Source organism: Tachyglossus aculeatus, chromosome 14 (genome assembly GCF_015852505.1).
Source record: "Tachyglossus aculeatus isolate mTacAcu1 chromosome 14, mTacAcu1.pri, whole genome shotgun sequence".
Classification (NCBI taxonomy): domain Eukaryota; kingdom Metazoa; phylum Chordata; class Mammalia; order Monotremata; family Tachyglossidae; genus Tachyglossus; species Tachyglossus aculeatus.
This window is the reverse complement of record NC_052079.1, coordinates 54,998,010-55,025,877: the sequence shown is the minus strand read 5'-3', so window position 1 is coordinate 55,025,877 and position 27,868 is coordinate 54,998,010. Positions and strand designations below refer to the sequence as shown.

Genomic DNA, 27,868 nt, shown 5'->3' with positions numbered 1-27,868 from the left:
CGGACGCTACTGAATGGGGAGCCCGACCTCCTGCTGCTCCTCCTGCTCCTGCTCCCAGGTGAGCCCGGCCCGGGGGGGGGGGGCCTCACCCGCCGGCCGCCTTTCCCCCCTCCCCCCACCGGGATCCGGTTCTTCCCTCCCTCCCTCCCTCCCTCCTCCGGTTCCCGGCGCGGCCCAACCGGCCCCGACCGGTCCCGGCCGGCCCAGGCAGCGGGAGGCCTCGCCCGCCTCCCCCATTGTCTGTGTCCGTTTGGACGGATTTAGCCCCTCTGGTTCACTCGCACGTCTTCATTCCGTTGAGATGGTTCCTATGTTTCGTTGTCGGCTCCCCCCAGACCGTGAGCCCGCCGTTGGGAGGGGGACCGGCTCTAGATGTGGCCAACTTGGACTTCCCTAAGCGCTTAGTCCAGTGCTCTGCACGCAGTAGGCGCTCAATCAATCAATCATCATGGATGATGGCACTTATTAAGCGCTTACTATGTGCAAAGCGCTGGGGAGGTTGCAAGGGTGTCTGCCTCCCCCTTCTAGACTGTGAGCCCGCTGTTGGGGAGGGACTGTCTCTATATGTTGCCAATTTGTACTTCCCAAGCGCTTAGTACAGTGCTCTGCACATAGTAAGTGCTCAATAAATACGATTGATGATAATGATGGCATTCATTAAGCGCTTACTATGTGCAAAGCGCTGGGGAGGTTACAAGGGTGTCTGTCTCCCCCTTCTAGACTGTGAGCCCGCCGTTGGGGAGGGACCGGCTCTAGATGTTGCCAACTTGGACTTCCCTAAGCGCTTAGTCCAGTGCTCTGCACACAGTGAGCGCTCAATCAATCAATCATCAATGAATGGATGATGGCATTTATTAAGCGCTTACTATGTGCAAAGCGCTGGGGAGGTTGCAAGGGGGTCTGTCTCCCCCTTCTAGACTGTGAGCCCGCCGTTGGGGAGGGACCGTCTCTAGATGGGGCCAACTTGGACTTCCCTAAGCGCTTAGTCCAGTGCTCTGCACACAGTAAGCGCTCAATAAATATGACTGAATGAATGAATGGATGATGGCCTTTATTAAGCGCTTACTATGTGCAAAGCGCTGGGGAGGTTGCAAGGGTGTCTGTCTCCCCCTTCTAGACTGTGAGCCCGCTGTTGGGTAGGGACCGTCTCTCTATAATGATGGCACTTATTAAGCGCTTACTATGTGCAAAGCGCTGGGGAGGTTACAAGGGTGTCTGTCTCCCCCTTCTAGACTGTGAGCCCGCCGTTGGGGAGGGACCGGCTCTAGATGTTGCCAACTTGGACTTCCCTAAGCGCTTAGTCCAGTGCTCTGCACACAGTGAGCGCTCAATCAATCAATCATCAATGAATGGATGATGGCATTTATTAAGCGCTTACTATGTGCAAAGCGCTGGGGAGGTTGCAAGGGTGTCTGTCTCCCCCTTCTAGACTGTGAGCCCGCCGTTGGGTAGGGACCGTCTCTAGATGTTGCCAACTTGGACTTCCCAAGCGCTTAGTCCAGTGCTCTGCACGCAGTAAGCGCTCAATAAATACGATTGAATGGATGATGGTATTTATTAAGCGCTTACTATGTGCACAGCGCTGGGGAGGTTACAAGGGTGTCTGTCTCCCCCTTCTAGACTGTGAGCCCGCTTTTGGGAAGGGACCGTCTCTCTATAATGATGGCATTTATTAAGCGCTTACTATGTGCAAAGCGCTGGGGAGGTTACAAGGGTGTCTGTCTCCCCCTTCTAGACTGTGAGCCCGCTGTTGGGGAGGGACGGTCTCTATATGTTGCCAACTTGTACTTCCCAAGCGCTTAGTACAGTGCTCAGCACACAGTAAGCGCTCAATCAATCAATCATCATGGATGATGGCATTTATTAAGCGCTTACTATGTGCAAAGCGCTGGGGAGGTTGCAAGGGGGTCTGTCTCCCCCTTCTAGACTGTGACCTCGCTGTTAGGTAGGGACCGTCTCTAGATGTTGCCAACTTGGACTTCCCTAAGCGCTTAGTCCAGTGCTCTGCACGCAGTAAGCGCTCAATCAGTCAATCATCAATGAATGGATGATGGCATTTATTAAGCGCTTACTATGTGCAAAGCGCTGGGGAGGTTACAAGGGTGTCTGTCTCCCCCTTATAGACTTTGAACCCGCTGTTAGGTAGGGACCGTCTCTATATGTTACCAACTTGGACTTCCCTAAGCGCTTAGTCCAGTGCTCTGCACACAGTAAGCGCTCAGTAAATACGATTGAATGGATGATGGTATTTATTAAGCGCTTACTATGTGCAAAGCGCTGGGGAGGTTGCAAGGGTGTCTGTCTCCCCCTTCTAGACTGTGAGCCCGCGTTGGGCAGGGACCGTCTCTCTATAATGATGGCATTTATTAAGCGCTTACTATGTGCAAAGCACTGTTGTTCTAAGCGCTGGGTGGGTTACAAGGGTGTCTGTCTCCCCCTTCTAGACTGTGAGCCCGCTGTTGAGGAGGGACCGTCTCTATATGTTGCCAACTTGGACTTCCCAAGCGCTTAATACAGTGCTCTGCACACAGTAAGCGCTCAATCAATCAATCATCATGGATGATGGCATTTATTAAGTGCTTACTATGTGCAAAGCGCTGGGGAGGTTGCAAGGGTGTCTGTCTCCCCCTTCTAGACTGTGAGCCCGCTGGTGGGGAGGGACCGTCTCTAGATGTTGCCAACTTGGACTTCCCTAAGCGCTTAGTCCAGTGCTCTGCACACAGTAAGCTCTCAATAAACACGATTGAATGAATGATGGTATTTATTAAGCGCTTACTATGTGCAAAGCGCTGGGGAGGTTGCAAGGGTGTCTGTCTCCCCCTTCTAGACTGTGAGCCCGCCGTTGGGGAGGGACGGTCTCTATATGTTGCCAACTTGTACTTCCCAAGCGCTTAGTACAGTGCTCAGCACACAGTAAGCGCTCAATCAATCAATCATCATGGATGATGGCATTTATTAAGCGCTTACTGTGTGCAAAGCGCTGGGGAGGTTGCAAGGGGGTCTGTCTCCCCCTTCTAGACTGTGACCTCGCTGTTAGGTAGGGACCGTCTCTAGATGTTGCCAACTTGGACTTCCCTAAGCGCTTAGTCCAGTGCTCTGCACGCAGTAAGCGCTCAATCAGTCAATCATCAATGAATGGATGATGGCATTTATTAAGCGCTTACTATGTGCAAAGCGCTGGGGAGGTTGCAAGGGTGTCTGTCTCCCCCTTCTAGACTGTGAGCCCGCTGTTGGGGAGGGACCGTCTCTAGATGGGGCCAACTTGGACTTCCCTAAGCGCTTAGTCCAGTGCTCTGCACACAGTAAGCGCTCAATAAATATGACAATGAATGAATGGATGATGGCATTTATTAAGCGCTTACTATGTGCAAAGCGCTGGGGAGGTTGCAAGGGTGTCTGTCTCCCCCTTCTAGACTGTGAGCCCGCTGTTGGGGAGGGACCGTCTCTCTATAATGATGGCATTTATTAAGCGCTTACTATGTGCAAAGCGCCGGGGAGGTTACAAGGGTGTCTGTCTCCCCCTTCTAGACTGTGAGCCCGCTGTTGGGGAGGGACGGTCTCTATATGTTGCCAACTTGGACTTCCCAAGCGCTTAATACAGTGCTCTGCACACAGTAAGCGCTCAATCAATCAATCATCATGGATGATGGCATTTATTAAGCGCTTACTATGTGCAAAGCGCGGGGATGTTACAAGGGTGTCTGTCTCCCCCTTCTAGACTGTGAGCCCGCTGTTTGTTAGGTAGGGACCGTCTCTAGATGTTGCCGACTTGGACTTCCCTAAGCGCTTAGTCCAGTGCTCTGCACACAGTAATTGCTCAATAAATACGATTGAATGAATGATGGTATTTATTAAGCGTTTACTATGTGCAAAGCGCTGGGGAGGTTACAAGGGTGTCTGTCTCCCCCTTCTAGACTGTGAGCCCGCTGTTTGTTAGGTAGGGACCGTCTCTATATGTTGCCGACTTGGACTTCCCTAAGCGCTTAGTCCAGTGCTCTCCACACAGTAATTGCTCAATAAATACGATTGAATGAATGATGGTATTTATTAAGCGTTTACTATGTGCAAAGCGCTGGGGAGGTTACAAGGGTGTCTGTCTCCCCCTTCTAGACTGTGAGCCCGCTGTTTGTTAGGTAGGGACCGTCTCTATATGTTGCCAACTTGGACTTCCCAAGCGCTTAGTCCAGTGCTCAGCACACAGTAAGCGCTTAATAAATACGACTGAATGAATAAATGGATGATGGTATTTATTAAGCGCTTACTATGTGCAAAGCGCCGGGGAGGTTACAAGGGTGTCTCCCCCTTCTAGACTGTGAGCCCGCTGTTAGGTAGGGACCGTCTCTATATGTTGCCAACTTGGACTTCCCAAGCGCCTAGTCCAGTGCTCAGCACACAGTAAGCGCTCAATAAATACGACTGAATGAATGAATGGATGATGGTATTTATTAAGCGCTTACTATGTGCAAAGCGCTGGGGAGGTTGCAAGCGTGTCTGTCTCCCCCTTCTAGACTGTGAGCCCGCTGTTGGGTAGGGACCGTCATTTCATTCATTCATTCATTCATTCATTCGTTCAGTCGTATTTATTGAGCGCTTACTGTGGGCAGAGCACTGTACTAGGCGCTTGGGAAGTCCAAGTTGGGAATATGTAGAGACGGTCCCTACCCAACAGTATAATGATGGCACTGTTGGGTAGGAACTGTCTCTATATGTTGCCAATTTGTACTTCCCAAGCGCTTAGTACAGTGCTCTGCACATAGTAAGCGCTCAATAAATACGATTGATGATGATTTATTAAGCGCTTACTATGTGCAAAGCGCTGGGGAGGTTACAAGGTTGTCTCCCCCTTCTAGACGGTGAGCCCGCTGTTGGGTAGGGACTGTCATTTCATTCATTCATTCAATCGTATTTATTGAGCATTTACTATGTGCAAAGCACTGTTCTAAGCGCTGGGGAGGTTACAAGGTTGTCTGTCTCCCCCTTCTAGACTGTGAGCCCGCTGTTGGGTAGGGACCGTCTCTCTGTAATGATGGCATTTATTAAGCACTTACTATGTGCAAAGCACTGTTCTAAGCACTGGGGAGGTTACAAGGTTGTCTCCCCCTTCTAGACTGTGAGCCCGCTGTTGGGTTGGGACCATCTGTCTATAATGATGACATTTATTAAGTGCTTACTATGTGCAAAGCGTTGGGGAGGTTACAAGGTTGTCTCCCCCTTTTAGACTGGGAGCCCGCTGTTGGGTGGGGACCGTCTCTCTATAATGATGGCGTTTATTAAGCGCTTACTATGTGCAAAGCACTGGGGAGGTTACAAGGTTGTCTGTCTCCCCCTTCTAGACTGTGAGCCCGCTGTTGGGGAGGGACCGTCTCTATATAATGATGGCATTTATTAAGTGCTTACGATGTGCAAAGCACTGTTCTAAGCGCTGGGGAGGTTACAAGGTTGTCCCACCGGGGGGGGCTCACAGTCTTAATCCCCATTTTCCAGATGAGGGAACTGAGGCCCAGAGAAGTTAAGTGACTTGCCCAAAGTCACAAAGCTGACAGTTGGCAGAGCTGGGATTTGAACCCTTGACCTCTGGCCCTTTCCACTGACCAAACTGCTCCTCCTATATGTTGCCAGCTTGTGCTTCCCAAGCACTTAGTCCAGTGCTCAGTAAGCGCTCAATAAATACGAATGAATGAATGAATAAATACGATTGAATGAATGAATGAATGTGGGGTTGCCCCCGTGCCCGCCCGGGCACACTGGGGCTCCGGTTTGGCCGGGCGTTGGTGGGCGCGGGCTCAGCATCCCGGGGAGGGGAGGGAAGGGGAAGGGGCTCCCGGGCCCGGGGGCTCCCCTGGCACAGCGCCCAGCCCCCCATCCGCGGGACCCCCGGTTACAAAGGCGCGGGCACTCGGCATCGCCCCCAGACCCACCAGGGACCGAGGGAGGCCATCCCTCCGTCCGCCCGTCCACACCCCACACCCGGACCGGGACAAAATAATCATGGTAATAACGGCATCTGTTAAGCGCTTAGTATGTGCCAAGCACTGTTCTGAGCGCTAAGGTGGATACAAGGTTGTCCCACGCGGGGCTCCCAGCCTTCACCCCCGTTTTACAGAGGAGGGAACTGAGGCCCGGTGAAGTAGTAGTTCCCCCTTTTAGACTGTGAGCCCACTGTTGGGTAGGGACTGTCCCTATATGTTGCCAACTTGTACTTCCCAAGCGCTTAGTACAGTGCTCTGCACGCAGTAAGCGCTCAATAAATACGATTGATTATGATGATGATGATAGTAATAATAATGATAATGATGGCATTTATTAAGCGCTTACTATTTGCCAGGCACTGTTCTAAGCCCTGGGGAGGTTACAAGGTGATTGCGTTGTCCCACGGGGGGCTCACAGTCGTAATCCCCATTTTCCAGATGAGGGAACTGAGGCCCGGAGAAGTTAAGCGACTTGCCCAAAGTCACACAGCTGGCAGTTGGCGGAGTCGGGATTTGAACCCATGACCTTTGACTCCAAAGGCCTTGCTCTTTCCACTGAGCCATGCCAAGCACTGTTCTAAGTGCCGGGGTGGATACAAGGTTGTCCCACACGGGGCTCCGAGTCTTCACCCCCGTTTTACAGAGGAGGGAACTGAGGCCCGTGCAGTGACTTGTCCAAAGTCACCCAGCTGACAAGCGGCAGAGCCGGGATTAGAACCCAAGCCCGGGCTCTTTAGCAATAATGGCATTTATTAAGCGCTTACTATGTGCCAAGCACTGTGCTAAGCGCTGGGGAGGTTACAAGGTGATCCGGTTGTCCCACGGAGGGCTCACAGGCTTCATCCCCATTTTACAGATGAGGGAACTGAGGCCCAGAGAAGCTAAGTGACTTGCCCAAAGTCACACAGCTGACAATTGGCAGAGCAGGGATTTGAACCCATGACTTCTGACTCCAAAGCCCGTGCTCTTTCCACCGAGCCACGCTGGAGGGCCACTGCCCACCGCCCCCGGGGCGAAAAGCGGTCACCCCCGCCCAGCACGGACTACTTGCCCATTCCCTGCCAACCCGTTGGCCCCCCGGGAAACGGGCCCCCAAACCCACGAGGCCCGGCCGAATCCATTCATTCATTCACTCAATCGTATTTATTGAGCGCTTACTGTGTGCAGAGCACTCTGCTAAGCGCTTGGGAAGTACAAGTTGGCAACATATAGAGAGCGGTCCTTACCCAACAACGGGCTCACAGTCCAGAAGTCCCTTTGCCCAGCCTGGCCCAGGTCGGGAGGGTCGGGGAGGGGGCGTTTTTTGGGGGGCCCTCTCTCAGAAGGACTTTAATAATAATAATGATGGCATTTATTAAGCGCTTACTATGTGCAAAGCACTGTTCTAAGCACTGGAGAGGTTATAAGGTGATCAGGTTGTCCCACGGGGGGCTCACAATCTTCATCCCCATTTTACAGATGAGGTACCTGAGGTCCAGAGAAGTGAAGTGACTTGCCCGAAGTCACACAGCTGACAATTGGCAGAGCAGGGATTCGAACCCATGACCTCCGACTCCAAAGCCCGGGCTCTTTCCGCCGAGCCACGCTGCGTTTTTGACCAGAAAAGACCGGGGAGGGACCGTGCCCACAGCGGGCCCGTAGTGGCCGACGTTACTTTCTCATCATCATCATCATCATCATCAATCGTATTTATTGAGCGCTTACTATGTGCAGAGCACTGTACTAAGCGCTTGGGAAGTACAAATTGGCAACATATAGAGACAGTCCCTACCCAACAGCGGGCTCACGGTCTAAAAGACTCATGGCGTGGGCACCACGCCCCCCGGGCATCTTGGCAACCACGCGCAAGGTGAAGCCTCTAAAAAGCCCACCCATGGCTCCCCAACATCTCCTCCGGCTGCAGAAAGGAGATCTCTTCCCGTTGTTGGGTAGGGACCGTCCGTTATCTGTGGCCGAATTGTACTTTCCGAGCGCTTAGCCCAGTGCTCTGCGCACAGTCAGCGCCCAATCAATACGATCGAATGAATGAGTCTCTTTCCCAGCCAGGTCGTACGCTTCTCAATCAATCAATCAATCAGTTGTATTTATGGAGCGCTTCCTGTGCACCAAGCGCTTGGGAAGTCCAAGTTGGCAACATATAGAGACGGTCCCTACCCAGCAGCGGGCTTACAGTCTAGAAGGGGGAGACAGACAACAAAACGGAACATATTAACAAAATAAACAGAATAGTAAATAGGTACAAGTAAAATAAATGGAGTAATCAATCCATCAGTCGTCTTTATTGAGCACTTACTGTGTGCAGAGCACTGTACTAAGCGCTTGGGAAGTCCAATTTGGCAACATATAGAGACGGTCCCTACCCAACAGCGGGCTTCTCAGTTTCCGCTTTCGCGGAAATTCATCAAGTCTTCTCCAGAAGAAGACTACTCTTCCCCAGGGCCCGTGCCCCGGGTTTGCCGCTCGTTGATTAACCGTAAAGTGCAGTTTGAACTTTTTTGGAGGAGAAGAAAACAAACCCCAAAAAGTGTTCTAATAAGTTTTCACTAAAATGAACTAGTTTTTTACTCAGCTGTGTTTGGCGGGGTCCGTCCCCCCCCCCCCCCCCCCCCCCCCCCCCCCCGGCCCCGGGAAACTATTTCAGCTTCCGACTGGATGTAAATCAAGAAATCGGAATGGGAGACGGGGTCCTTTATTAGCCACCAATCAATCAATCAATCGTATTTATTGAGCGCTTACTGTGTGCAGAGCACTGTACTAAGCGCTTGGAAAGTACAAGTTGGCAACCTATAGCCCCAACAGTGGGCTCACAGGTTTTGGTGGGTTTTTTTGTCGTTGGTTTTTTTGACAAATCTGTAGTTTTTCTAGAGGAATTTATTTTGGGGACAGTGAGTGATTGTATAGTGTGTGTATTTGAGGGTGGAGCTTTTCATTCAGTAGCACCATGTAGAGTCACCCGGAAAATCCCCCCCGCCCCCCTCCGGTTTCTTTATGTTTCCAGTGAAAAGTTAATCCAAACTATTTGGATTCTTGAGGGGGCTTGGAAATATTTCCTGCTTGATTTCTCCCCTGGGCATCATTACTGAGCCCTCCTCCAGAGCCAATGCGATAAGCGCTTAGTACAGTGCTCTGCACATAGTAAGCGCTCAATAAATACGATTGATGATGATGATTCCCTTTTGTAAAAACTTGGTGCCGTGCGTTCCGCCGATGCTTCTGTTAGACTATGAGCCCACTGTTGGGTAGGGACTGTCTCTATATGTTGCCAACTTGTACTTCCCAAGCGCTTAGTACAGTGCTCTGCACACAGTAAGCGCTCAATAAATACGATTTGATTGATTGATTGATTCTGTTGATAGGTGGGGGCATCTCTCTGGAAATAACGTCCGGCGGTCTCCGAGCCAACGGCAGGGGCTTACATTGGTTTGGTCGGAGAAATAAAAGTTATTGCTTGCGTTGAGGCTGACTGATCCAATTAGTCGCACGGACTAAGAGGAGAAATGAATTTAGAACTTCACTCTTTAAAGTGAATCGGGGCTTATTCCTTCCAAATCTTAACTTTGAAAGTAATTTATGCGTTGGGCTTCAAGCACTTAACGGGGCTCTTGTGACTTCCTGTCTCTAAATATGGGACTATTGATTTTTGATGACTTTTCCATGTGCAGTACGGTGACCAAAATAGTCCGCCGGGTTTTTCAGCATTTGGTACTTTTGCATCGGAGCTCTCCCTTTTTAAACACAAAAACTTTATTTTGTTTGCGAAAGGAATTCACCGCTACCTTATGCTAGTGTGAGGCGGGTATTTGCACACATAAAAGTCTGTGGTGTTTCAGCAGGGTCCTAGGTGATAGGAGAGATCAGTTTATACTAATGATCCATATTTTCCTTACAAACATTAAAGTGAGGGGTTAGGGATTGAACCATCCATCATTTATGAACCCTCTTCATCTTCAGAATTTTTTGCGGGCGGGGGGCAGGGGGTGGGTTTGCGTTTTATTTTGAACGCAGCATGAGAAGCAGCATGGCTCGCTGGAAAGAGCCCGGGCTTTGGAGTCAGAGTTTATGGGTTCAAATCCCGGCTGTGTGACTTTGGGCAAGTCACTTCACTTCTCTGGGCCTCAGTTACCTCATCTGTAAAATGGGGGTTAAGACTGTGAGCCCCAAGTGGGACAACCTGATCACTTTGTAACCTCCCCAGCACTTAGAACAGTGCTTGGCACATAGTAAGCGCTTAATAAATGCCATTATTATTGTTATTATTTTTGTTACCACTGGGAGCTTGCCACCTTCAGATCCTTTACAGAGACTCTCAGCTCTCAAGGAGTTGAGCTGATTCTTGGAGTGCATATTTTCCTCTAGTTCTAGTTAATAATCTGCATTAATGCATTCATGTTGATGAATGAACTAGCCCATTTCTACCGCTAATGCCGGTCCTTGGTGTCGCTGGATAAACAGGAGGCGGTTCTGTGAGTGACACGCTCAGCTCCACAGAAGAGGAAGCCCCTTCCGATTTCATGTCATTCCTCATGGCAATGAGCTTTAGGGGCCGTAGAGGAGCAGCAGACACAGGTCTGGAGGAGTCAGAGGACCTGGGCTCCACTGCCCCGATGTGTGACCTTGGGCCAGTCACTTCCGTGACTCTCCATTTCCTCGCCTAAAAAATGGGAATTCAATGCCCCTTCTTCTTCCTACTTAGACTCTGAGCCCGTGCGGGACAGAGACCGTGCCTGACTTGGTTAAGTTGTATCTTTCCCAGCGTATGGCAAACAGTGAGTACTTAACCAATACCACAATTATCATCACCGGCGTTTCAGCGGTCTATTAGAGTATAACGAATCCTTCGACCCGAAGGACCGTCATCGAACCGTTCCGAGGAAAAGACTGAATTTCGCCCCCACCGTTTAAACCTGTGTTAAATAAAAGCCGTCTTCTGTTTTTTAGGCCACACTCCCAGCTCCCGGTTTGGAGAGCAAGGGCCCGTGGGAAATGAAGTTAATGAAACGGAGAGACGTCGCGTAAGTAAGCGAGTCTTGGCAAATTGGGTGACTTTCCCTGCTTTAAAATTTTTCCCGAGTTTTCCGTTTCCGTCCTGAAGTTTTAATTTCTGTTTTCCGCGATATTCTTTCAGTCTTTGGAGTAAAATCAACGGCAGCGTGAGGAAAGTTCCTGTGAAGTCCAACAGGAGCGATTCAGTCGGCGGTCGAGCGCTATGCGCAGAGCACTGTACTAAGCGTTTGGGAGAGTATAGAGTTAGCAGGCACGTTCTCTGCCCACAAGGAGCTCTAGGAGGAAATTAACGGGATTTTACCAGTGAATAGCTTAATTTTCTAAACTTGGTTGGAGTTCCTTGCTCTGTTAAGGAGGATTACTGGGAGAACTCAAATTTCTCTTCTGTTTTTGCCCCAGGGGGTAAGCACAGCCATCTGAAATACCCGAGTCTCTGTATGTTGTAGGAAAATGCTTTAATATGACTTGTGAGGAAGAAAGCAAGAGAATCTGGCTGTCATCGTCTCATCAATCAGTGGTATTTATTGAGCGCCTGTGTGCAGAGCACTATACTCAGCGCTCGGGAGAGTCCGATGTAACAGAGTTGGTCGACACGATCCTCGCCTACATCTGGACACCTAATCAAATTAATTGGATTTTAGAGGGTTCGTGGAGTGTTTGAGTTGGGTCCTCCGTGTCTTTCAGTAATATAATAATTTAGCTTCAGCATTTGCCGCCTTGACCCTATCATCATCATCATCACTACCATCACTGGTATTTATTGAGCGTTTACCATGCTGAGAGCAGTGTACTAAGCACTCGGTAGAGTCTAATAATAATAATACTAATAATAGTATTAAGCGCTTACCATGTGCCAAGCCCTGTTTTAAGCGCTGAAAAAAATACAGAACGCTTCACGAGTTTGCGTTCCCTGCCCCTCTAGACTGTCAGCTCATTGTAGGCAGGGAATGTGTCTTGGACTGTTGGCTCCGTGCGGGACAAGGGACTGCGTCCCATCTGACCAAGACCTTTGGCTAGGACTTGATTTTAGGGAATTAGGGGATGTCTGTCTCACCGGCCTACCCCACCCAAGCCTGTTTGGATGCAGCGCTGGGAAAGGCGGCTCCTGCTCCCGTGCACGGCCTCGAACCGGTGACCTGACAGGGCGAGGCGACTTTTCCTCATCGAGGACCTTTACGAGAACACCACCCCGCTTTAGAGGAGATCCGCCCGTGTTGGCCCTGATGGAAAGCAGTGCCCTGAGCCCTGTGGATTTTTCGGTCGTTCTTTCCCGCCTTCACTCTCGAGGGAGACTGCCGTGCTGGGGAGGTTTTTAAGGGCCATTGCAGTGAAGGCTGTGTCTGCTCAGAGCGCCGGTGGTGTTTGAGAGAATCCACCTTTGGGCCTGAAGCCGTGTGGAGCAAGTCCGGCCCCGGGGACTCACCCAAAGTTAACCATTGTTTTAGGGGGTGTGATCCAGACTGTGAGCCCACTGTTGAGTAGGGACTGTCTCTATATGTTGCCAACTTGTACTTCCCAAGCGCTTAGTACAGTACTCTGCACACAGTAAGCGCTCAATAAATACGATTGATGATGATGATGATCTCACGGTGCCCCTGATAACCCCAGTGTTTTTCAAGGTGACACTGCATGACGACTCTGCAAGCTCTTCCTTTTCTGCAGCCCTGTCATGTCGTCGTCCCTCGCAACAGGATGCCATCATTTTCTCTTCTTTTTTTTATGGTTTCTAAGTGCTTACTGTGTGTGAGACCCTGTGAAGCAGCGTGGCTCAGTGGAAAGAGCACGGGCTTTGGAGTCAGAGGTCATGGGTTCAAATCCCAGCTCCGCCAATTGTCAACTGTGTGACTTTGGGCAAGTCACTTAACTTCTGTGGGCCTGTTACCTCATCCGTAAAATGGGGATTAAGACCGTGAGCCCCCGGCAGGACAAAATGATCATCTTGTAACCTCCCCAGCGCTTAGAACAGTGCTTTGCACATAGCGCTTAATAAATGCCATCATTATTATTACTGTTATTATTACTAAGGGCAGGGGTGGATAGAAGCTAATCAGATTGGACACAGTTCCATGTCCCATTTTGTTTATTATATATATACATACTATATATATATATTTATATAATAAATAATATATTTATTACTCTATTTATTTATTTATTTATTTATTTTACTTGTACATTTCTATCCTGCTTATTTTATTTTGTTGGTATGTTTGGTTCTGTTCTCTGTCTCCCCCTTTTAGACTGTGAGCCCACTGTTGGGTAGGGACTGTCTCTATGTGATGCCAATTTGTACTTCCCAAGCGCTTAGTACAGTGCTCTGCACATAGTAAGCGCTCAATAAATACGATTGATTGATTTTGATCTCCATTTTACTGATGAGTTAACTGAGGACCAGAAAGTTGAAGTGACTTGCCCAAGGTCACACAACACAGAAGTCACGGAGCCGGGATTAGAGCCCAGGCCCGGGCTCTTTCCACTAGGTTTCATTGCTTCCAGCATTTCAGCTGGCACTCACTGTGCCCATCTGAAGTCCTACAAGACACCCCGACCTCTAGCCGCTAGAGGTTGGGGTGTCTTGTCACATCACAGTTGTCTAGCCACTTGTCTAGCCACAGTTCGCTGAATTGTGACCAAAACTGAAGCAAACTTGTCTAGCCACAGTTGTCTAGCCACGGTTCGCTGAGTTGTGACAAAAACTGAAGCAAATTTCCCCATCGTTAGCCACGTGATTGTTGGATATCATTAGCTTGGACTACGTAGGCCTTAGCTCTCCTGTAGACTGTAAGCTCATTGTGGGCAGGGATCGCATGTGTCAACCTCAGGGTGTTGTACACTCCCAAGTGCTTGCTCCAGTGGTCTGCACCTGCTAAGCGCTCAATAAGTACCGTTGATGGACTTGGTTGAGATGCGGGCAGAGTCCGAGACGTGTTTTCAACCCGCCGTTAGCTTTGCCTTTTTGTAAACCCAGCCCGAAGGACCTGAATGACGTCCTCACGGAATCCAGAGAGACTCATTTAAGGGAGACTCCGGAAGGATTTGGCTGTGTTTAGAATGCACACAAGAAAGCATTTTCTTGTTAAAAGAGTCCTTGGTAAAAAGTCTTGAAATTAAGGATGGAATTTTAATATGACTTCCGCAGAGTGACCCCAGCCACACCGAATGCTGTTGTCAATGATCAATCAATCAATCAATCAATCGTATTTATTGAGTGCTTAGTGTGTGCAGAGCACTGTACTAAGCGCTTGGAAAGTACAAGTTGGCAACATACAGAGACAGTCCCTACCCAACAGCGGGCTCACAATCTAAAAGGGGGAGACAGAGAACAAAACCAAACATACTAATAAAATAAATAGAATAGATATGTACAAGTAAAATAAATAGAGTAATAAATATGTACAAACATATATACATATATACAGGTGCTGTGGGGAAGGGAAGGAGGTAAGATGGGGATGGAGAAGGGGACGAGGGGATCAGTCAATCGATGGTATCGCACGCTCTCAGGAGGCATCCGTCATCCGTTAATGGTACTTACTGAGCACTTACTGTGTACAGAACACCGTACTAAGCACTGGGGAAGGTACAGCACAGTCGAGTTGGTAGATGTGATCCCTGCCCACAAGGAACTTACAATCCACGGGGAGGAGGCAGACATGAAAATAAATTACCAATAAAAGGAAATAGTCAAGGATAAAGTATCTTCTCCCCAGGAGAGTTCTACATAAACATCCAAATCCAGAACACCATACTGAGCGCTTGGGAGAGTAATAATAATAGTGATAATATATAATATAATAAGATAATATAATAACGATGGTATTTGTTAAGCGTTTACTAGGTGCCAGCCACCGTTCTAAGCTCTGGGGTAGAAACAGAGTCATCAGGTTGTCCCACGTGGGGCTCACAGTCTTAATCCCCATTTTACAGATGAGGTAACTGAGGGACAGAGAAGTGAAGTGACTTGCCCAAAGTCACACAGCGGACAAGTGGCGGAGCCGGGATTAGAACCCTCGACCTCTGACTCCCAAGCCTGGGCTCTTTCCACTAAAGCCACACTGTTGGTTGGTCGACATGTTCCCTGCCCACAGGGTGCTTACCGTCTCGAGGGGGAAACGAGCTCCCTTCCCTACTTTTGGTTTCCGTAGCTTTTAACGATCCTTCCCCAAGACGACTGGCACCGACTGTTCGAAATTGTTGAGAAGCGACCCTACCGAGGAAACGATCATTCTGCGGCTCGTTGAGCTCTCAAGCGTCCAACCATTTGCCCTACCGAAAGCAGGCAAACTTGGTTTGGAAAATGGGTCCATCGTGTTTGGTTTTCCTTTTGTGGCGGATGCTGGAAAGGGGCCCGGTTGGGCCGGGATGTGGCAGGATGGGGCCCGGCGGGTCGGATCCAGATCCAGAGTGGGGGCCGGGCTGGCCCCATCAGAGGGGTCAGGAGTCCAAAGGAGGGAGTGGGCAACCATTTAGGGGCAGGACCGCTCTAGCTCGTCCTCTCGGGCCGGACGTGCCAGCATGGAAGCGGCCCCAGGTTCTGGGAAGGGAAGGATAGCAACCAAGTGGGGACCTCCCGGCTCGGCTGGAATAAGCCCTCGGGGCCAGCTCGGTTCTTGCAAGGGGGCAGGGGTGATTGGAACCGTCCAGAGGCAACTTCCCTTTTTCACCGTTCCCTTTGTGCCGAACGTCAGCAGCCGTACTCCTCAGAGGCCTCCATTTTCCCCCAGTTTCCAGAGAATGTCGCCCACAGCAATTAGAATTTTTTTTTTTTTTGCCTTTCCCTGACTGGACTACCGTAATTAATCTCGTAGTGAAACTTGTCTATAAGTTTCTGGGTGGCCCTTTTAGTTCTATATAACGAGCGGTACGTCCAAGATAAGAACAGATGCTGGAGAGATTTGTTCACAATTCACCTGATTGCACCTTCGTTTGAAATGAGGTTGCTAGTGGCTAGTGACAGAATTGAATTCTCGGCTTTTGTGATGATAGTAATTGCACTTGTTAAGCGCTTATTACGCGTCATGTGCTGTTCTGAGCCCTGAGGGAGATTCAAGTTAATCAGGTCGGACCCAGTCCCTCTCCCACATGGGGCTCACCGTCTTGATCCCCGTTTTACATACGAGGGAACCGAGGCCCAAAGAAGTGAAGTGACTGGCCCAAGGTCACACAAGTGGCGGAGCCGGGATTAGGACCCAGGTCCTCCGGCTCCCAGGCCCGGGGTTTTTCCACGAGGCCCAACTTGCTTCTTGAAAAGGCAAAGGTTTCAGAAACATTTTCTTGCATACTTGAAAGTAATAGCCTTATCGTGTCACACAATATTTAGATTCAGAAGACATTCCTCCTCCAGCGGCCAAGCAAACCCCAAATGCCCTTAGATCTGCACCCCTTATCCACCCCACACTCAGCCCCCAGAGCACTCATGTCCCTATCTGGAATTTGGCTACCGACGCCATCGTACTCTCCCAAGCGCTTAGTTCAGTGCTCTGTACACAGTAAGTGCTCAGTAAATACGACGGACTGATGGATGGGAAAATTGTGTAGAAGCGAGGGCTTTCTTAATGGTCCCAACCCTATCTCACGTGCTGAAGTGGGAGAATTCAATATTTCCAATGAAAACTAGGCTTAGACCTTGGAAATATCCAATTCTCCCACCTCAGCACGTGAGATAGGGTTGGGACCATTAAGAAAGCCCTGGCTTCTACACAATTTTCCCATCCATCAGTCCATCGTCTTCTGAATCTAAATATTGTGTGACACGATAAGGCTATTACTTTCAAGTTTGCAAGAAAATGTGAGCCAATATCCACTTGGGTAGCGGGACTCTTCTCCAAGATAGCCTGGTTCTAGAAACATCATCTCGGGGAAGCGGAATCAAAAGGATTGTCAAGCTGCTTGGGGGAGGCCACGCCCGGATTTTTGCTGGGAAATATAACCCTCCCAAGATTGGCAGTTGGTCTCCCAACCAACAGGAACCTATCCAACGGGATTCCAAAAAGGTGCGACGTCCGGGAGTGGAGGGTGAGGGGGGGTGTTCACGTGTGGCCTGTGTCCCCCCGGGATTCACTGACCACAGGGCAGAGGGACCTTGATCTGGACTGTCCCGTCCGGGCCCCGGTCGGACTCGTCCCACCGCCGATCGCGGTCAGGCATCAACTTTTTAGACTGTGAGCCCACTTTTTAGACTGTGAGCCCACTGTTGGGTAGGGACTGTCTCTATGTGTTGCCAATTTGTACTTCCCAAGCGCGTAGTACAGTGCTCTGCACATAGTAAGCGCTCAATAAATACGATTGATTGATTGATTGATCATCCGCAGGGGACCCCGCTCCCTTCCACCCCTTGGCTGGATGCGGGTCCCAGCTCTGCCGGGAGGGAGGCCGACGTTTCATCTGGGATCACGTGGTTTAGCCCTCACTTGCTCTGGGGACTGTCCCCTCCGCCCTCAGCCGGTCGGGAGCCGGGAGGTGCCGGAAAAATCCACGCAACTCCAGTCGAAACCCTCCCCTCCCCTTCCCCTGGCTCATCGGATGGGGGCTTGCTGCTCCAGATACCCTCTGCACCCCTCAGAGGAAGTGTTTGGGCTTTTTTTCTAATCATCAATGCCCGCGGAAGGTATATATGGAAATCAATCAATCATGTTTAATGAGTGCTTAGCGGGTGCACAGCAGAGTACTAATCCCTCGGGAGGACCTACTGTCGTTTCTGAGGTCGGAAAATCGTTTTTCTTTTCATCAGAACTGGTTCTGTCAGATTTCAGAGAAAGTGATTATTATAAATCCCAATTGCCGTTTGGTGCATTTTTACCGGCTTAATCAGCGGTAGAGTACTATTTTGAGCACTTCAAGAGAGAAGACCACTTAACTCGATAGATCTCAAATGTTTTGGGTCCGCTCCCTTTCAGCCACTTGATTAATTTATTGCCTCAATTTCATCTGGAGTTATAATTTCTGTGGTTTCCAATGTCCGTGCATATTTGAAGGAGAGAGACGAGTCGAGGATAATGCCAAGGTCATAGGCTGGTGAGACAGGAAGGATAGTGGCTTCCAGGGATGAGGAAGGCAGGGAGAGGGCAGGGATTGGGTAGGAAAATGAGGAGTTCTGCCTCGGACCTGTTAAGTTTGAGGTGTCGGCAGGGCATCCGATTAGAGATGTCTTGGAGGCGGGAGGAAAAGCGAGGCTGCAGAGGAGGAGAGAGATCAGGGCTGGAGAGGGAGATTTGGGAATCGTCCACATAAGAGGTGGGAGTTGAGGCCGTGGGAGCGAATGAGATTTCCGAGGGAGCGGGTGTAGCTGGAGAATAGAAGGGGTCCCAGAACAGAGCCTTGATGGATTTCCCCCCCACCTGCCCCCAAACGCATGGGCAGAGGAGGAGCCCACAAAAGAGACTGAGAAGGAGTGGCCAGACAGGAAGAGAACCAGGAGAGGACAGTGTCAGGGAAGCCAAACTTAGATAACGTGCAATCTGAAAACCCTACAGACTCAGTATGTGGACCCCAAGGCACTCAAAATCCAAGTTTAGGGAGGACAGACCTGCAGAAGGATCCAATGTACCGCAAACTCCATCAAAGCAAAGTCAGGTTCAACAATAAATACGGTCACAGGAGAAACAACAACAGCTGCACAGTCCAGGCAAGGAGGGAAGAGGCAGAGGCAGTCCCCTTTTCCCACACACACATGCATCCACGTACACACCCACCTGCCCCCAAGACAAGCAAATCCAAAGGGGTCAGAGAGTCATCAGAAGTCCCACAGACAGTCATTCAGGAATTGCCACCTGCAGATGTGGCCAGAGCCACCCCCAAGAAGATGTGCAGAGTAACCGCGTGCCACCTTGCCGAGCAGCTAGGCGTGACTGGGCGATGCTGCAGGTAGAGAAAAGGGAAGGATGGGGACTCACATATACACACACATACACACACAGCGTTCCCCGGGCAGTGCCAGGCTTAACTCCTGTCACAGAGTTCTGGTCCTCAGGCCGCACGGCGAACGATGAGGTTGGTGGCTGGAAGGCGGCGCTGGGCGAGCAGCGGAAGATGGCAGCGGGTGGTCATGTGATTTCTGGGAACGGCGGCGCGGCTGGGAAGGAGCAGCAACTCCTCCGCTCCGCTTAGTGGCCCCCGCCTCCCATCCGTGGCCGGATAGGCTTCCAGGCCATCCATGAGCACTCTCTTTCTAACCAAGTGCCCGATAGGGTGCCCTGCAATCAATCAATCAATCAGTCAATCATATTTATTGAGCGCTTACTATGTGCAGAGCACTGTACTAAGCACTTGGGAAGTACAAATTGGCAACATATAGAGACAGTCCCTACCCAACATTGGGCTCACAGTCTAAAAGGGGGAGACAGAGAACAAAACCAAACATACTAACAAAATAAAATAAATAGAATAGATATGTACAAGTAAAATAAATAAATAAATAGAGTAATAAATACGTACAAACATATACATATATACAGGTGCTGTGGGGAAGGGAAGGAGGTAAGATGGGGGGGATGGAGAGGGGGACGAGAGGGAGAGGAAGGAAGGGGCTCAGTCTGGGAAGGCCTCCTGGAGGAGGTGAGCTCTCAGCAGGGCCTCGAAGGGAGGAAGAGAGCTAGCTTGGCGGAGGGGCAGAGGGAGGGCATTCCAGGCCCGGGGGAGGACGTGGGCCAGTGGTCGATGGCGGGACGGGCGAGAACGAGGCACAGTGAGGAGATTAGCGGCGGAAGAGCGGAGGGTGCGGGCTGGGCTGGAGAAGGAGAGAAGGGAGGTGAGGTAGGAGGGGGCGAGGGGATGGACAGCCTTGAAGCCCAGGGTGAGGAGTTTCTGCCTGATGCGCAGATTGATTGGTAGCCACTGGAGAGTTTTGAGGAGGGGAGTAATATGCCCAGAGCGTTTCTGCACACAGTAGGTGCTCAGTAAGTGCCAGCGGTTGATCGTCATCTTACTCATCTCCCCTCCCTGTACTTCACTCTCCTCCCAAGCAAACCTCACCATCCCTCACGCTCATCCTTGGGGCCTCAAACCCGTTGCTCACTCCCCCTCTTCCTGCCTGGAAGCTCTTGGTGACTACCAGCTCTGTTGGCTTGTCCTCTCCCAAGCGCTTAGCACAGGGCTCGGCACACAGTTAGGTGGTCATTAAGTCTCTAGACTAAGCTTGTTGCGGGCAGGGAATGTGTCTGCCAACTTTGTGGTGTCGTACCCTCCCAAGCGCTTAGTACAGTGCTCTGCCCCGGGAAGCCTTCACTAAATACCAATCAATCAATCAATCAATCAATCGTATTTATTGAGCGCTTACTATACCACTGATTGATTGATTGTAACCGCCTCTCCCCTCCAATTCAGCAGGTCAGAGTGCCCACTGGAAATCCCACCTCCTCCAGGAGGCCTTCCCCAGTTAATTCTCTCCCCCATGAGACATGATCATCCCAGCTTCCATTTCAGCACTTTAAACTCAGCTCCCCCATCGTACTTGTCTATCTATGGGCCTGTGCACTGCACTGTTTCAAGCACATATTTTTTTTCATTCGTTCATACAGAAGCAGCGTGGCGTAATGGATAGAGCCCAGGCCCTGGGTTCTAATCCCGGCTCCGCCACTAGTCTGCTGTGTGACCTTGGGTGAGTCACCTCACTACTCTGGGCCTCAGTTACCTCATCTGTAAAATGGGATTTAAGATTGTGAGCCACCTGCGGGACAGGGACTGTGTCCAACCTGATTTGCATGTACCCACCTCAGTGCTTAGAACAGTGCCTGGCACATAGTAAGTGCTGAACAAATACTGCAATTAGTAATAATAATATTATTAGTATTATTACTATATAATTAGTATATATATTAGTATATGTATATAATTAGTATTATTATTATTGTTACCGTCCTTCTATCAGCGGGTCTAGACGAGATTGAGTCGGAGTGTAGCTTCTCGCGGAAGACTATGGATGGGGGATTTGTTGTGGGGGCCATCCTCGCAGTGAAAGCCAGCACCTGCTTGCGTGCGGTCCGAAAGTCGCCAGAAGCCTGGGAACTTTCCAGTCCGAGCCAGAAGCGTGGCCAGTGGTGGGCTGGAGAAAGGGTTTGGGACTCCTCGCCTCCAAAGGAGTCACGGGCCGTTAGCAGATCGAGGTTCGGTTCCCCTTTAGTTGAGGGAGTGTTCTTACGAGAGAGGGAGGTTGGCGAAACGCAAAGTAGCAGGAATCCGACATTTCCGGAGGGACGTCCTCCCGGGGGTTCGATCCCGAAAACGGATCTAGATATGACAGGAAGAGCTGGTTCCTTTTGGGGTGCAGATCAGGTACGTGAGGTTTTCCCCGGCGGCGGCAGTCGCTTTCGTCGGCCTCCCCGGGACCGCCGAGAGCTCGCGAGCAGCGCTCTGCCATCCTGACCGAGCTCCCTCGCCACCCTCCGTTCCCGAGAACGTTGGACTCGACCCCGGTGGTCTCCCCCGCCGAAGGTTGACCATCAGGGACGGCAAGGAAAGAAGGCGAAACACACATTCGGCCTCCCAGTATGGAAGCTTGTTCACATGGGGAAGGGTGAGGAGGGGACGGGGAGGAGGGGGCTCTGAAACCGTCGCCAAGGGCTGTTTCTGACTGGGCGGAATGTGTTCTTTTCTCCCTATTCATTCCCATCTGCTCTTGGTCCAGATCAGCAGATGCTTCTCGTTGGTTTGGATACCGGCTCGCCGCTCGTTGGGGAGGCTCCGCTGCCATCTGAGAAGCGGACCGCGTTCAAAGCGCAGCCATCGGTGGGGTTATAAAACCCAAGTGCTCCCCAGACGGGGTTCGCCAGAGGGGAGGTTAGAGAGACCACTCGCCGTCTGGCTTCTTTTCTCATCCCCCACTTCAAAGCCTTAGCGAAGGTGCAACACCTCCAAGAGACCTTCCCAGGCTAAGCCCTCATTTCATCATCATCATCATCATCATCAATCGTATTTATTGAGCGCTTACTATGTGCAGAGCACTGTACTAAGCACTTGGGAAGTACACATTGGCAACATATAGAGACAGTCCCTACCCAACAGTGGGCTCACAGTCTAAAAGGGGGAGACGGAGAACAAAACCAAACATACTAACAAAATAAAATAAATAGAATAGATAGTAAAATAAATAAATAAATAGAGTAATAAATATGTACAAACATATACATATATACAGGTGCTGTGGGGAAGGGAAGGAGGTAAGAAGGGGGGATGGAGAGGGGGACGAGGGGGAGAGGAAGGAAGGGGTTCAGTCTGGGAAGGCCTCCTGGAGGAGGTGAGCTCTCAATTTCCCCTTCTCCCACTCCTTTCTGCATCATCCTTGCGCTTGACCCGCCGATTCACTCCTTCCTCAGCCCCACGGCGCTTACGTGGAGAAGCAGCGTGGCTCAGTGGAAAGAGCCCGGGCTTGGGAGTCAGAGGTCATGGGCTCAAATCCCGGCTCCGCCAGTTATCAGCTGTGTGACTTTGGGCAAGTCACTTCACCTCACCTGTAAAATGGGGATTAAAACTGTGAGCCCCACGAGGGACAGCCTGATCACTTCGCATCCTCCCCAGTGCGTAGAATAGTGCTTTGCACATAGAAAGCGCTTAACAAATGCCATCATCATTATTATTATCATTACATCCATGCCCATCCTGTATCGATTTCTATTAATGTCCTTCTCCCACTCTAGATTGTAAGCTCGAAGAGAAGCAGCGTGGCTCAGTGGACAGAGCCCGGGCTTTGGAATCAGAGGTCATGGGTTCAAATCCCGGCTCCGCCAATTGTCAGCTGTGTGACTTTGGGCAAGACACTTCACTTCTCTGTGCCTCAGTTCCCTCATCTGTAAAATGGGGATGAAGACTGTAAGCCCCCCGTGGGACAACCTGATCGCCTTGTAACCTCCCTAGCGCTTAGAACAGTGCTTTGCACATAGTAAGCGCTTAATAAATGTCATTATTATCATTATTATTAAGATCACTGTGTGCAGGAAGCATGTCTACCAACTCTGTTGCAGCTTACTCTACCAAGCGCTTACTACAGTGCCCTGCACACAGTAAGCTCTCAATAAATACGACGGATTGATTCTCCCAGCCCAGAGCCTCCTCGTAGCGGCTGTGCAGGTAGAGCCACCCGATCCCTGGAAAGTGAGCTCTCCGTCCCCCCGGCCTGGACGTTGACTACTTAATCGGAAGCCCACGTCCGCCGGGGCCTCTCAGCCGCCAGCCCCTCCAGCCCACCCTCCGATTTGCAGACCGTCTTTAAAAGGAACCCAAACTCCCCTTTTCTGCCCCGACCCCCTTCCTCCTCCTCCTCGTCACCGACAATCAGTCAGTTGATCCGTGGTATATTTATTGAGCACTTCCTGAGTGCAGAGCACTGTACTGAGCATTTGGAAGAGTACAATCCAATGGAGTTGGCAGTCCAGGTCCGTGCCCACGAGGAGCTTGCAGTCTACGCGGGGAGACAGGCTGGAAAATAAATTCCTCTCCCACCTCCTCTTTCCTCTTGGGCCGCCGGGCTGGGAACCTGGGGGAGTCCGACTTTAAGGCTCCATTAGGGGGTAGGTTCTAGTCTTCAGTTTTGCACGAACGTCATTCATTCGTTCAGTCAATCGTATTTATATTTATTGAGTGCTTACTGTGCACAGAGTACTGTACTAAGTGCTTGGAAAGTAGTTCTGCAACAGAGACCATCCCTACCCAGCGGGCTCACAGGCTAGCCCGTCACAGTCGTATAAGGGGGATGGTCGGTTGGGTTTCGTATATTTAAATGACTTTGACCTGTTATTTCTAGGCGACGGCAGAGGATCCCGTGGACCCCTTCAAGATGAGCGGGGATCGTTCTTTGAGGAAAGGAACCAGACGCCTCACCGCCTCAGTCGAAGCCCGTGACACAGAGCGTTTGAACAGACGGCGCCCGAGGGATCAGCAGCGTGCGCCCTAGGGTGATGCGTCCCCGAAGGGGAATCCAGCCTCAGGGATCTCGGTCGGTCAGAGCCGCGACTTCATCGGGGGGCCCGTCGAGGCGTCGGCGAGGACCCAAAGCCTGCTTCCTCGGGGCGCGAATGAGCGGGGCCGTCGTTCCGCCCGGGTCGTCCGCCTCCCTTTGGTCCGCACGGAGCCCCGGGGGGTCGGGGAGCGCCCTGCCCCGGCCCGGTCATGGATCTAGACGAGGAAGCCGGCCCCCAGGCGGGCGGCGGTTTCCCTCTGGATGAGAGAAGGCCGAGAGCGGAGCGGGAGGCCCACCCGCCGAGCCGGCGCCGTCCGGACGGAGCGGATCCGCCGAGGGAGCCGGACGACGCGCAGGCGCCGGACAGCGGCGACGAGCGAGGGGAGATGCAGGAGGCGGGCTACGGCAGGCCGCCGCCGGGCCGCTTCCTGGCCGCCGAGGGCGAGGACGACTACGGGTCCCTGTTCTCCCAGTACAGCAGCACGCTGTACGACGTGGCCATGGAGGCCGTCACCCAGAGCCTCCTCTCCAGCAGGAGCATCAGCTCCCGGAAGAAGTCTCCCGCCTGGAACCACTTCTTCATCTCCCCCCGGGACAGCACGAAAGCCATCTGCATGTACTGCATGAAGGAGTTCAGCCGGGGCAAGAACGAGAAAGACCTGAGCACGAGCTGCCTCATGCGGCACGTGCGGAGGGCCCACCCGACGGTGCTCCTGCCGGACAGCGGGAGCCCGCCGGGCCTGGCCTCCTGCCCCTCGCCGTCGCCGCTCCTCCCCGCCCCGCCGGCCGAGCCGGGCGACCTCGGCGGGCCGCTGTCCCCGATCAGGCCGCCCAAGAAGACGGCCTCCAAGATCCCCTCGCCGGACCGCATCGCGGAGGAGCCGGTGCCCGCGGTGGCCCCGGAGACCCCGGCGGCGGCCCCGGCGGCCCCGGGGCGGCTCGTCCTCGACGGCGGGGCGGCGGGGGCCGGGTCCCCCCCGCGGCCGCCGGGCCTCCGGGACGACGAGCCCCTGGAGGGCGGGCCGGAGAAGGCGGCCCCCCTCCCCAAGAGCGCGGCCGGCTCCCGGCGGCGCTCGGCCGTCTGGAAACACTTCTACCTGTCGCCGCTGGACAACTCGAAGGCCGTCTGCATCCACTGCATGAACGAGTTCAGCCGCGGCAAGAACGGCAAGGACCTCGGCACCAGCTGCCTGATCCGCCACATGTGGCGGGCCCACCGCGCCATCGTCCTGCAGGAGAACGGCGGCGGGCCGGGCATCCCCCCGCTCTACTCGGCGCCCCCGACCCTCCTGCCCTCCCTGCTGCCCTCGGACGGGGAGCCGCACCCGCTGGCGGCCTCCTCCTCCTCCTCCTCCTCCTCCTCCCCCGCCTCCCCGCCGTCCCCGGGGAAGGCGGGCCGGGGCCCCGCCTCGGCCTCCTCGTCCCCCGACCGGGCGGCGGCGGCGGCGGCGGCGGCGGCGGCGGAGGAGGGCCCGCCGGGGGAGGCGTCGGCGCCGTCGTCCTCGGAGGAGGCGGGCGAGGCCTCGCTGGCCTCGTCCCCCGAGAAGCCGGGGGAGGCCCCGGGCCCCCGGCTGCCGGGCCCGGGCGCCGTCCCGCAGCCCAGCAAGAGGGCCATGAAGCGGCTCAAGGCGGAGGCGTGGCGACACTTCTCGCCGTCGCCCGCGGACGGCCTGAAGGCCGTGTGCCGCCACTGCGGCTGCTCCGTCAGCCGCGGGAAGAAGGGCGAGGCGGGCGCCGGCTGCCTGATGAGGCACCTGTGCCGGCGCCACCCGGAAGCCATCGGGGCCGCCGGGGGCCTGCTGGAGGCCAGCCTGGCCAACTCCCCGTACGCCACGCTGGCCTCGGCCGAGTGCTCCCTGTCGTCGTCGTCGTCCTCGTCGTCGTCGTCCTCCTCCTCGTCCTCGTCTTCGTCGTCCTGCTCCTCGGCGTCCTCGTCCTCCTCGGCGTCCCCGGCCCCCAAGCCGGGCGGGTCGGCCCCGGCCCCCCCCGGCGCCCCGCCCCCGGTCGTCTTCCCCGTGAGCGGCAAGAAGACCTCGAAGCTGTGGAACCACTTCTCCATCTGCTCCGCCGACTCCACCAAAGTGATCTGCCTGCACTGCGGGCGGACCATCAGCCGGGGCAAGAAGCCCACCAACCTGGGCACCAGCTGCCTGCTGCGGCACCTGCAGCGCTTCCACGGGCACGTGCTGCGGGGCGAGGCCCCGGAGCCGGCGGCGGCGGCGGCGGCCCCGGCCGAGGGCCCCGGCCCCCCGGCCGAGAAGTTCCGGGACTCCCACCCGGTGGCCCGGAAGCTGACGCGGCTGGTGGCGGAGATGATCGCCCTGGACCTGCAGCCCTACTCGCTGGTGGACAACGTGGGCTTCGCCCGGCTGCTGGAGCACCTGCAGCCCCGCTACGCCCTGCCGGCGGCCTCGTACTTCTCGCGGACGGCCATCCCGGCCATGTACGAGAGCGTGCGGCAGATCATCGCCGCCCACCTGCGGGCGGCCGAGAGCGGCGTGGTCCACTTCACCTCCGGGGTCTGGGCCGGCCACCAGACGCCGCGCGAGTACCTGACGCTGACGGCCCATTGGGTGGCCCTGGAGGCCCCCGGCCGGCCCCGCGGGGAGGACCGCCACTGCTCGGCCCTGCTGGACGTGGCCCCCGTGGAGTGCGACTCGAGCGGGCTGAGCCTCCAGAAGCAGCTGGAGCACTGGTGGGAGGCCTGGGTCACCTCGGCCGGCCTGCAGGTGGGCATCACGGTCACCGACAACCCCAGCATCGGCAAGACCCTGAACGAGGGCGAGCGGGCCAGCGTGCCCTGCTTCGGCCACACGGTCAACCTGATCGTCGGCGAGGCCATCAAGAGCCAGCGCATGGTGCAGAACCTGCTGAGCCTGGCCCGGAAGCTGGGCGAGCGGGTCCGCCGCTCGGCCGGGGCCCGCGAGAAGCTGGCGGAGCTGCAGCGGGCCCACGGCCTGCCCCCGCACCCGCTGCTGCAGGACGTCCCGTCGCGCTGGAGCACCTCCTTCCGCATGCTGGAGCGGCTGCTGGAGCAGAAGCGGGCCGTGGACGCCATGGCGGCCGAGGGCAGCTTCCGGGAGCTCATCAGCTGCGACCAGTGGGAGGTCCTGCAGTCCGTCTGCCACGCCCTCAAGCCCCTGGAGGCGGCCAGCCGCGAGCTGAGCGCCCACGGCTCCACCCTCGGCCAGGTCATCCCCATGGTCCACGTCCTGACCCGCAAGATGGACATGCTGGCCGAGGAGACCCTGGGCATCGACACCATGCTCAAGGCCCTCAGGGAGGCCGTGGCGGGCCGCCTCTCCTCCGCCCTCCGGGACCCCCGCTACGTCTTCGCCACCCTGCTGGACCCCCGCTACAAGGCCTCCCTCTTCCCCGCGCCCGAGGCGGAGCGCTACAAGCGGGACCTCATCCGGGAGCTGGAGCTGGCCGGCGCCGCCGCCGCCGCCGCCGCCGCCCCCCCCGCCCGCCGCCCCCGCCGGCCCGGACGACCTCTGGGCCCTGGTGGCCCAGGTGAAGCCCGAGGCGGAGCGCCGCGGCCGGGCCCGGCTGCCCGAGGAGATGGTGCTGGCCTACCTGGAGGAGGAGGTGCTGGAGCACGGCTGCGACCCGCTCGCCTACTGGCACCTGAAGCGCTCGGCCTGGCCGGCCCTGGCCCGGCTGGCCGTCCGCTTCCTGGGCTGCCCGCCCAGCCGGGTCCCCTCCGAGAGGCTCTTCGGCGGCGACGGCGGGGCCCTGGGCCAGGCCCGCCTCGTCACGGAGCACTTCGAGAAGCTCATCTTCCTCAAGGTCAACCTCCCCCTCGTCTACTTTCAGTATTGACGGGCGGGCGGACGGACCGACGGAGGGGCCGCCCGGCGGGGAGCGGGGACGGGCCGCGCCGCCCGCGCCTCGGCCCGTCTCTCCGGGACCGGCGCTCCAGCCGAGGGGACGGGGGCGGGGGGCGGGCTTTTGGGGTGGGGGGGGACGGGGGGAGACCGACCCGCGGCGGGGACGAGGTAGCGCG

The 27,868-nt window shown here is 54.1% G+C and overlaps 1 protein-coding gene across 1 annotated transcript; it reads left to right on the top strand.

The window, feature by feature from the left end:
* ZBED4 (zinc finger BED-type containing 4) lies at positions 1-27,725 on the top strand. The gene is given in 4 exon segments (XM_038756369.1): positions 1-58; positions 10,908-10,981; positions 23,707-27,319; positions 27,321-27,725. Coding segments are annotated over 2 exon segments (3,612 nt in total). The 5' UTR covers positions 1-58; positions 10,908-10,981; positions 23,707-24,071; the 3' UTR covers positions 27,685-27,725.
* The last annotated feature ends 143 nt before the right edge of the window (positions 27,726-27,868 follow it).